The 11,177-nt window shown below is 39.4% G+C and overlaps 1 protein-coding gene across 1 annotated transcript; it reads left to right on the top strand.

Moving 5' to 3' along the window:
- Positions 1 to 1,973: 1,973 nt before the first annotated feature.
- On the top strand, positions 1,974 to 3,873 carry id3 (inhibitor of DNA binding 3). The gene is made up of 3 exons (XM_041812120.1): positions 1,974 to 2,372; positions 2,673 to 2,749; positions 3,143 to 3,873. Exons 1-2 carry the CDS (start codon positions 2,073 to 2,075, stop codon positions 2,724 to 2,726), a joined length of 354 nt encoding a protein of 117 aa, XP_041668054.1. The 5' UTR covers positions 1,974 to 2,072; the 3' UTR covers positions 2,727 to 2,749; positions 3,143 to 3,873.
- The last annotated feature ends 7,304 nt before the right edge of the window (positions 3,874 to 11,177 follow it).

Raw genomic sequence — 11,177 nt, 5'->3', positions numbered from 1 at the left:
TTCAATTGGAGAAAGGGCTCCTGAACGCGTAATCTTCTCATAAGCCAGGACTTTGTTCAGTCAGATATTAAAAACAGTTGCTTTCCCACCACTGATGTTCAAGGCAATATTTGTCCTCCTTGTGACATATTTAGGAAATATATTTAAGGTCAAAGTCTTGTTTGGATACTCTGCACCGCTCACACAATATATCTCTAAAATAGCAGCGGGCTGAAGTCCTGTCTCACGGTTCAATATTGTGCTTTGCTCTAAAAGTGAGGCTGCTCGGTGACTTGTCATGCAGGGTCAGTGGCTGTGGGGAGGATGAGAAGGGGGAGTATATGACTACCATGACTGGAGGAAGGCAGTGACTTGAACATCTGTTAAACCTCTGCGTGATGCGTGGGGAGGATTGCTCGAATCGTGCGCATTTACGCACGAATGTGTCCAGAATGGAGATAAGAATGTACACTGCTTGTGAATACTCATTATCATGAGATTGTTTGGTTTATTCAAGCAGCAGTTATTCTTTTTATGTGACGTAATAACACTTTAAGCATGACTGATGTTATCATTAGTGTAAACTTTCATGTTAGGATGGCGAGAAAGCTTCCAAATGTCACATAAGATAAGCTCCCGAATCACCAGGCAACCACTTTTCCTCACTACCTTTCCATATAATGTCAGATTTACACTTATTTTGGCCTTGATTAAGATCTTAAGATCTATTACATGATGATCTAACATATCTATGCAAAAGCTGTGGAGTTTTCAGCAAACTGTTCCTCTAAATTCTTCCCAGTAAAGCAAGAGGAGGGAAACTTTGGATCCATGCTCCTTGAGTGACAGACCTGCTCAGCCAACCGGATCTCCGAGCGCCTCTGCCTCTCTCCCTCTCCGGCTGCCGGACAGGGGGAGGGCGGGCCGTCTGCCAAAGAGGGGAGTGCGCGTCGGGGTGAATGGATGACGTCGGGAGGCTGGCGCCAGCATGTCTGGGACTGGCGCGTTAGATCAACACAGCTGGGCCGGGATAGGACACACAGCTGGCTCAGGCCTGCATTCCTCCACAAAACAGGATTGTGAGAAAAGGGGAAAATAAGACCCAAATAGGAGCAGAACGGGACGTGCTTTGATGTAAACTAAGACGGGAGCTACATTTGGAATTGTTAGAATATAAACCTACATTTAAAAGTGTTCCACCCAGTAGAAGTTGTGATTTAGCAGTAAGTGATTTGGCAGATTAAGTTTTCTTTCCCAGTTTGGATTGATTTATTCTATTCTAGCTGTGATGGAACTTTAAAAGAACTTAAATAATCAGACAATAGATCTATATCTAGTGATCTGTCATCAGAATAATAAAAAAAGTTCTATGTAACTAATGTAAATCAGCCTGACCTTTTACCTATATTATGTACATTTCTTTTGTCAACATTCTATATTTGAAATCTAATTTTTAGGCACTATTTGTCACACAAACTCATAAAGTATCCTCATTTAAAAGCGTCTTATGATATGTAGACGCCCAGAGTGCTTTAACAGTCAGACAGATCGTTCCCAAACTTCATGGATATTTATTAGCAATCATAAAAGGACATGAGCTGAAATTGGAGCCATGCGCTTTTACGCGTAATTCTATTATTTGAAATCTTCTTCAATAGATGCTATTTATTGACGCAAAGCAAGATAATAACAGTTTAAAAAGTTTGTTAGCTGCTGTAAACTACAAATATTCCCGTTTATATCACGTGCGCAACTTCGACAGCTTTTATCACCTCCTTCAAACAAACACCTGAAAACAGGTAGTTTATTGATTGACAAACCCCTTTAGGCATCCTAGCCTGATTTCCTCATTCTTTCCCACCCTTCCACAATCAGAACGGGCTTGCTCCTTACACTGGCCAATCAGAGTGCGGTGCGGTGAGAGTGGGGCGTCAGCAGGCGCGCGGTGGGCGTGCAGCGTATAAAGAGCAAACTGTACGTCGCTGTCAAGGCACTGTAGCTTTTCAGGACAGCGGTCAGGAGGCGAGGAAGAATCAGGGAACCGTCTCTCGAGCATAAGACAAGAGTTTGTTTTGTTTGTTGTTGCGGTCATAATGAAAGCCATCAGTCCCGTCCGCTCGGTGAGGAGCTGCTACAAGGCGGTGTGCTGCATCTCGGAGCAGAGTCTCACCATCAGCCGGAATAAACACTTGTGTCTGGAGGAGCCGGTGGGCGCCCTGTGCGACATGAACGACTGTTACTCTAAGCTGAAGGAGCTGGTTCCCAGCATCCCTCAGAACAAATCAGTGAGCCAGGTGGAGATCCTGCAGCACGTCATCGACTACATCTTCGACCTGCAGATCGCGCTCGAGGCAGAGGACGTAGCGGCGCCGGAGATGGTTTTGTCAATAAAGGTGAGGGCTGATGCTCCAGGAGACACTGGCACTAACCCACGGCATTAACTCAATCTGCACAGACTGTGTGATATATTCTGAGTGTTATTTCTGCCAATGCGTAAAGTTTATTGCACTTGCAAGCCATGCCTAATATCTGATTTCTGCATACATGCATGGAGCTTCATTGATGCTGCCACAGAAAATGTCCTCATGAATGTGCTTCTATAAAAACACTGACTCTTGATTAGGCTTTATGCAACAAGAATCCCCTTGTTAGCATCATTTTAAACTACTTTTCTCCTTCTCCATCTCATCCAGACCGCAGATCTTACGCGCAACTTCTCCAAAGAAGAAGGACGATTGTGCCATTAGGCTAAAAGAAATTGCAGATTGTGGTAGGTATTAATCATAACAGTGATTTTCTTTCTCTTTTTCTTTTCGAAAAAATCACAAGATGACTGTGAAATTTCTTGCCCTGAGGCGACTCTCTTAGAATAACAACACTTGCGTGTTTTGAGTTTTCCAAATAAAATTCAAACGTAAAATGCCAGGGAGAATAGTGTTGGCATTGATGTGAAAGTCTCCCTGCCCCTCCACATTCGCCATGGCTACCAATTAGACAGGCTCAGTGAATGTGTAGCGGATTCATTGCTATCTGCCTGGGGTTAATGAAAGTTCCATGCTAGGCGCCAGTCTGTCTGCTCTCCTCTGCAGGGAGGGAGGTAGGGAGGGTGAGAGAGAGGGGGGAGAGATCTGACTTCACTTTTCTTCCTTTCTCTTCCATGCAGGTGCAGGGAAACACATGTCTCCACTTCACTCCGGGCAAGAGGACAAGAGGGGCAGAAAGGGTGGGATAGGTATTTGGAGGAGAAGAAGAAGAAGAAGGAAGAGGAGGGAGGGAAGTGGAGGGTTTAAAGAAAGAAAGAAAATACAGAAAAAAGTGGACTGTTTCCTAGATGAGTGGGGATCAACAGCAGTGCATGAGCAAGAAAACAGAGACTCATTCTTTGGCTCCTGGACAGACAAATCAACACACCAAAGCAGAAGCCAGGATTGGAAACTGAAAGCACGGGGCCCCCCTGTTGGTAGATGTAGAACTATTGGTACATTATGCTTCTATTTTCTTAATTTTTAATATCTATGTTGCATTCCAAACAGACTTTTTGTGGCTTGAACTCCACACCCAGCCTGACCCCTTTCCACACCAAGTCCCACATCATCTCACTGATTTATTTCCCTCCCTTTTGGTCCGATTTGTAAAGATCCAGAGACTGTTACTTCATGTGAATGTGTACATATCTGCTGTGGGTATGTATGGTGTGATGTTGGTATCTTTCCTGAGTGGGCGTTTGGGTTTCCTTAGGTATAATCAGAACTCTATACTAGAGTTAATTCTAACAGTTTGTAGGGATTGTGTTATTTCTACAGACAAAGTGTTGTGAGTTTCATAAACTCTTTATTATAAAGTTTGCTTTGTATGTATGTTCTTATGTAATGAAATAAACCAACACGTGAAACAGTTTGGCCTTCATGGTGGGTTTTATGTGAAACAGTGAGTTCAATCTGTTCAATCAGAAGGGCGATGCTGACCTGACTTTCTGACTTTGGATGACAATGAAATGCAGATACAACAGGATGTTTTCACATGAATCTTGAGGTCGAGTGGTTGGAAATCAAACGAAGGGAGTTTCCTGCGAGGGTTTCTGATTTTCCCAAGAATGACTTACCATCAGCTGAAGCAGCTGAATTTCCTCGATGATGAAAAAGAGAGAGGTTAGATGATCAAACACCAAAGATTATGATCATTCAAATACCTCAGAGTCCAACATTACTCAATTTGTGCTAAAAACACAGGTCAGAAAGTCATTTCAGGACCATTATGGGCCTGCCATTGAGAACTAGATCAAGCTTGACATATGAGACAACAAATGTTCTTCTGAGGAAGAAAGATAGGGCCTGTGTTTATTCGGTATCAGGAAATATACTAGTATGTTACTGTACTTTGCTTGTGCCAAAAGCTGACAAAACTACTCCACCTTGTGGATCGGTTTGGAATTAGAGGCTTGCAATGGCAGCACAGACGTGCTTTGAAAATGTATTTTCACCCTTTCTGATTTCTTTAATTTTTGCATATTTGTCACTCAAATGTTTCAGATCATCAAAAAATTTCCATATCAGACAAAGATAACCTGTGAATTAAATGAGGACTTCATTTATTAGGGGAGGAAGCCATCCAAACCTTTCTGGCACTATGTGAAAAAGTCATTGCACCCTAAACCTGGCAGCAACAACTGCAAGTAAACGTTTAGCTGTGGAGGAATATTGACCCCATCTTCTTTGCAGAATTGTTTCAATTCAGCCACATTAGATGGTTATCCAGCATGCACGGCCTGCATGCTACAGTATCGCAATCAGTTAGTCTGGACTTTGACTAGGCCACTCCAAAACCTTCATTTTGTGTTTTGTAAACCATTGAGAGGTGGACTTGGACGTGTATTTTGGATCTCCATCCTGCTGCATAACACAAGTGCACTTGAGCTTGACGTCACAAACTCATGGCCGGACATTCTCCTTCAGGACATTCTCCTTCCTCATCAAGCCTTGTCTTTATAGTCCTTGCTTTGTGCTCTGGGGCACAGTCAAGTTGGAATAGCAATGGGCCATCCCCAAACTTTTGCCACAAAGTTGGAAGCATAGTATTGTCCAAAATGTCTTGGTATGCTGAAGCATTAAGACTGGTCTTCTCTCCTCCACCAAATTCACACTTGGCACAGTGCAGTTTGGCAGGTAATGTTCTCCTGGCATCCGCCAAACCCAGACTCGCCCATCTGACTGCCAAACAGAGTATGATTTGTCACTGCACAGAACACATTTCCACTGCTCCACATTCCAGTGTCGGTGTGCTCTGCACCACTTTATCCGATGCTTAGCATTGGACTTGGTGATGTGAGACTTACATGCAGCTGCTCAGCCATGGAAACCCATTCATTAAGCTCCCACCACACAGTTTTTGTGCTGATGTTCCTAAACACTTCCACTTTCTTGTAGCATCAATCATAGCTGACTGTGGAATATCCAGCAGGAATGAAATTTCACAAATTGTTTTATTGCAAAGGTGGCATCCATCACAGTACCACATTTGAAGTCTCTGAGCTCTTCTAACCACCCATTTAGTATCACAAATGTCTGCTAATGGAGACTGCATGGCTAGAGGCTTGATTTTATCGACCTGTGGCAACAAGTCTGATTGAAACACCTGAATGAAATAATTAACAGGTGTGGACAAATATTTTTGCTTATATGTGAGTGATCCTGTCATCCTTATATTTTTCTGTATGCAGCCTTCAGTGAAAAAAAAAAGTTTGGACTCCCATGATTTAAATGGCTCCTTTAAGTGTCACCTTCAGATAATAGTGAGGTTGCAACTCCATCTAGTGGTGCAAATGGGTTATTGCATCAAAGACTAACATTATGCCAGTTATGCTTGCTTGGACCTTTAGGTTTTTTTCTGGTTTTATTCAATCATTCATGTGGACCAAAATGCATTACAGGAGAAATGAAAGAGCTAGACCAACAACAAGAGCCAAAGCACTTTTTTTTTTCACAACACCATTCTGATGAACAGGAAATAGTCCATTTGTGCTACACACTAATTGTGCAACAACGCTGTAGATGTTTGCTGCTGCTACAAGGTATAAACTTTATGTTGTATTGTTTAAACACACATTTTTAACACTGTATAAGCTGTATAGACAAACACACTGCACATTTTCACCAATGTCACATCTATAAAGGAACATTAATCATTCTATTGTATCTATATTGTATCCTTGTGTCCAGTTTTAAAAAGTTCTTTGACTTATTTTTTGGACTCATCCATTTTTTTACTTGTATGCTCACTGTATTTCAATTTCCTTTGTGTAAAATCGAGACAATAAAACTTAAATTGATTATTATTCAGTCATTGTTAAGCGGAAGTTTGGGATGGGGGGGTAATTTAAGCTTTGCAATTATCAGATGCTTTTGACTGGTTTTATTATTTTAATCTGTGTTAAAACTCACATAAAGTATGCAAATGAAGATGTACCGTCTTGATGAATGTTACAAACAGTGGGTGTTGAACTGGGAAACAATAATGTAATTAGCAGTGATTGAAATACAGAGTAATAGATAATAAGGCAACAAGGCAGAACATTAAAGCAAAATAGTACCTAGGTTATTTCATTAGGCTGCAGCCCAAATTCCAAAAAAGTTGGGGTGCTGTGTTAAATGTAAATGATGATCGGATGCAATGATTTGCAAGTCTCTAAGCCATATTTAAGTCACAGTTGAATATAAACTACATATCAGATGTTCAAACTGAGACTCTTCGCCATTGCATGAAAAGTATTAGATGATCTTGAATTTGATGGCAGCAACACATCCCAAAAAAGTAGGGACAGGGTCATGTTTACCATTGTGTAGCATCCCCTCTTCTATTAACAACAGTCTAATAACATCTGGGAAACGAGGAGTTTCTGTTGTCGCATTTTTGTCTGATGTAGGATTCTAACTGCTTAACAGTCTTGGGTATTCTTTGCTGGATTTTTCATTTATGATGCTCCAAATTGTTTTCTACCGGTGAAAGGTCTGGACTGCAGGCCGGCCAGTTCAGCACCTGGACTCTTCTACTGTGAAGCCATGCTGTTGTGATGGATGTTGTATGTATTTTAGTATTGCCTTGCTGAAATATTCAAGGCATTCCCTAAAAGAAACATTGCCTAGATGGAAGCATATGTTGTCCATTTTGCGGCATTCATTTTTAAATGAGCTTTGGCCCAGAGAGGACAGGGCTGTTTCTAGATGGTGTTCACATGTGGATTTTTCTTTGCATGATACAGCTTTGTCTTGCATTTGTGGATGGCACAGCCAACTGTGTTGATACACAGTGATTTCTGGAAGTGTTCCTGAGCCCATGTAGTGATTTCCAGTACAGAATCAAGCCTGTTTTTTGAAGATCATAAGCATTCAACACTGACCTTTGACTTTAACATTTGCTCACAGAGATTTCTCCAGATTCTCTGAATCTTTTGATGATATTATGGACTTTAGACAGAGGGATATTCAAAGTCTTTGCAATTTTATATTGAGGAACATTTTTCTGAAATTATTCCACAATTTTAGATGCAGTTTTTCACAGATTGGCGAACCTCTACCCATCTCTACTTCTGAGAGGCCCTGCCTCTTTAAAATGCTACTTTTATACCCAGTCATGTTCCTGACCTGTTTCCAATTTATCTAATTGGTTCCAAAATGCTCCTCTAGTTGTTTTTCATTAGTGCCACTTACTTTTCTGCCCTTTTGATGCTCCGTCCCTACTTTTTGTTTTGTGTTGCAGCCATCAAATTCAAAATAAGCTAATGAAATTCATGAGATGGTAAAATGTCTCAGTTTTAACATCTGATATGTTTTTCATGTTCTATTGTGAATAAAAAAATGGGTTTATGATTTGCAAATTATTGCATCCTGTTCGAATGTGCCCCAAGTTTTTTGAAAATGGATTTGCCCATTGATGCATGCTTATGTTATCTTATTTGCATTTCTATCACACAGTATCTTAGAAAAATATTGAACCAGTACATCGGTGCCTGTATCCCTAAAAATAGTACATATTAGTACAAATAGTACAAATTGCAGATAATAACAGCTGGACTATAAAAGCTTGAGACAACATTGGTGAAGTCCAGATCCCTGTTGGCACCACAAGATGGAGCTGTAAGGATGTTACAACTTGTGGCCCCTGGCACTCTAGGAATCTGAGAATTTTAAACAAAAGATAAGCTTGTTGCTTTTGACATCAAACTGAACCTTTGTAGGTCACTGGAAAGACTGTTTTTCTTTGAACCTTGACACAAATCTATTTCAGTCACTTAAAATCAAGTGAAACCAAAGATACCAGGCCTTATAAAGTATCGAAACTCATCAGTCACATAGAGATACAAGCATCTCTCAATCAGAGAATCTATGACCTGTCCATGTTTTGGAATGTGCCAAACAAAAGCTGTCAACAACATATATGTTCATGTGACCTACCCGTATCTGTCTGACTGTGCGTGTAAGCAGCATAAGCAGGGTGAAAGGGAAACTTTCTGGGGCCCAGCAGTATGGGGGGCCTATGGAGGTCTGCAAAAACAGGATCCAGTGGAGTTAGGCTGCCATATTCAACATGGATACTCACCATTCTCAATACAACAAAAATACACATTTGATTTCTTGATGCTTCAGTAAAAGTCAGCCATCTTTTTTCAAAATTTGAACCCCCTTTTATTAAAATGGGATGGCTTTTTTCTGGTTGTTTTAACAGTGTAGGTGGGTCTACTATGATGGCCTGGAAGTGCAGAACACATTTACAAAGTTTTGAACAAATGTACTATAACCAAAACATTTTTACATCTCACAAAACAAATCAACATCAGCAAAATACTTTAACAGATAACAAAACACATTTACACAAAGTCGGATACAAAATTATAATGCCTGAAAAAACATGGAGCACATTTACATAGTCAGATACAAAGTTTTTAAAGTCTGAACTACTGTCACAAATCTTGAAACAAATTTGCAATATCTAATACAAAATGGCAAAGTCTGAAACATTAAAAAAAAAAAAACTTAAAACAAATTTACAAAGTCAAATAAAAATGGCAACGTCTGAAACACTTTTACAAAACTGGAAACAAATTAACAAAGTCAAATAAAAGTTACAGTCTGAAACGCTTTTACAAATTTCAAAACAAATTTACTCAGTCAAACAAAATGGCAACGTCTGAAACACTTTTACAAAACTGGAAACAAATTTACTCAGTCAAATAAAAATGGCAAAGTCTGAAACATTTTTACAAAACCGGAAACAAATTTACTCAGTCAAATAAAAATGGCAAAGTCTGAAACACTTTTACAAAACCGGAAACAAATTTACTCAGTCAAATAAAAATGGCAAAGTCTGAAACATTTTTACAAAACCGGAAACAAATTTACTCAGTCTTATACAAAGATACAATGTCTCAAATATTTTTACAAAACCTAAAACTTGGGTCACTTCTGGCATTTGGTATGTTCTCTTTCTGTAAGATACCGTTGTTCGTAAATTTGTTTCAGAAGTTGTAAAAGTGTGCTACAACTTGTAAATTTGTCCCAGCTCATGTTAAAGGGTTTCATGTTCTGTGAGTTTGTTTTTTAAAATGTCCATTTAAAATGTAATATATATTTTTCTTCAATTAAATGTAAAAGTGTTTTTGCTGAAAGTGTTTTAGAATGTGTTATTTCATATCAGACTATGTAAATTAGTTTACAGTTTCGTAAAAGTGTTTCAGACTTTGCAATTATGAATTGCACTTCCAGGCCACTGTAGTCTACTAAACAAAATCACTTAGTCAGTAATGCCAGACTTCAAAGTCATACCATGCCCTGCACCAAACAAAAAAAAAAAAAACTGAGGCACCTTTCTTTGAAACTTTGAACCCCAAAACAGCTCATTGGTGCACCAAAAGGGGGGAGTGGTGTCAGCTAAGAGGCTATCATCAGGCTACTGATCCAATACGCATGCATTGGATTATGCATGTGCAATGAATGGGCCCTACGGGGAGGTGTCCCAGCCATTTTATGGCAGGTTTGGCCTGCTTACAATGACTTAAAACACAATATGCTTGCTTTTTCAATTCCATTTAAAATTAATGTTGTTTTTAATGTAGATGCAGCAATGGATGACCACAAATGGCATCTATTGTACTTATAATATTGAATATGATAAAAGTAATATATGCATATTGCTGCAATAACACCTAGAATTGTGGCTTGGTTGCAGTATAGAGCTTATGTACAGTCTCAAACCACCATGACTTGCTAAAGTCCAAGTTCCAACATAAGCAATTTTGAAAATGCATAAAAGAAAGTTACTCTAACATTTATTAAAAGTTTGCAAATCAAGTCATATGAAATTAGGCATCCGTCATTTGCAGATATTTGGTTTTGCATGCCTTATAACTATTGGCACACAGCATTATGTAATGTGTGAAAGAGGAAGAAAAAAGGGTGGGATTTATCAGGGTTGTGCTGTGCGGAGATGTGACGACACATATGTCAGTTTATCTGCTGTCTAACATCCTTTTAATGTGATCCTTAAAGCATATCTCATCCAACAGACAATCAAGAGTTATCTAATCAAGAATAACAAGCATACAACTGTGTCAACTTCTGCACAACCCTAGCCTTCTTTATATTGTGTATAAAGTCATTAGGTAATATGTGAAGTGGCACAATTAGCATATCCTGCATTCAGAGATATATACATATCAAGGTTTAAGTTGTAGTTCAGATTAAGGCATGACAAAAGGCTTGCTATGGGTCTGGAGTTTTCTTTGCCTTGGCCAATGGGGGTCAAGTCATATGGCTTGGGTTTGGTCGCTGTTGATGGGGGAGGGGTTGTTTTCTTTCAATATCTCCTCTGAGCCAATAAGGAAGAGTGGTACTGACTAAATCCAATTATGATCTACAAACTATTCATAGTAGCACCTTGAGCAAGACCACACTTTCAATGTATAGGAACCATTAATAACAATAGAATGGCTCTTAAAATCTGTATGAATGACCAAATATAATATCTTTGATAAATTTCTTGGTATATATTTATTTCTAAGCATAATACTTGCAGCATTTGCCTTTAGGTTCAACTCAAGTCTTCAGTTTCCCACCCCCATTATGTGATACAGGCTTCAAACTTTGTTTATACAGCAAATTTTGTGGATGCATCAAATATTTTCATCTAGTGCTCATATTTTCATCATA

This window comes from Cheilinus undulatus, linkage group 18 (assembly GCF_018320785.1).
Source record: "Cheilinus undulatus linkage group 18, ASM1832078v1, whole genome shotgun sequence".
Lineage (NCBI taxonomy): Eukaryota > Metazoa > Chordata > Actinopteri > Labriformes > Labridae > Cheilinus > Cheilinus undulatus.
The sequence above is the reverse complement of the archived record's forward strand: the minus strand, read 5'-3'. Positions and strand labels throughout refer to the sequence as shown.

What these genes read in the sequence shown, in the direction of transcription:
- id3 (XM_041812120.1), top strand. Translation starts at nt 2,073, where the DNA reads ATGAAAGCCATCAGTCCCGTCCGCTCGGTGAGGAGCTGCTACAAGGCG. An exon ending in AGATGGTTTTGTCAATAAAG is followed by an intron (nt 2,373 to 2,672) that starts GTGAGGGCTGAT and finishes CATCTCATCCAG; the next exon opens with ACCGCAGATCTTACGCGCAA.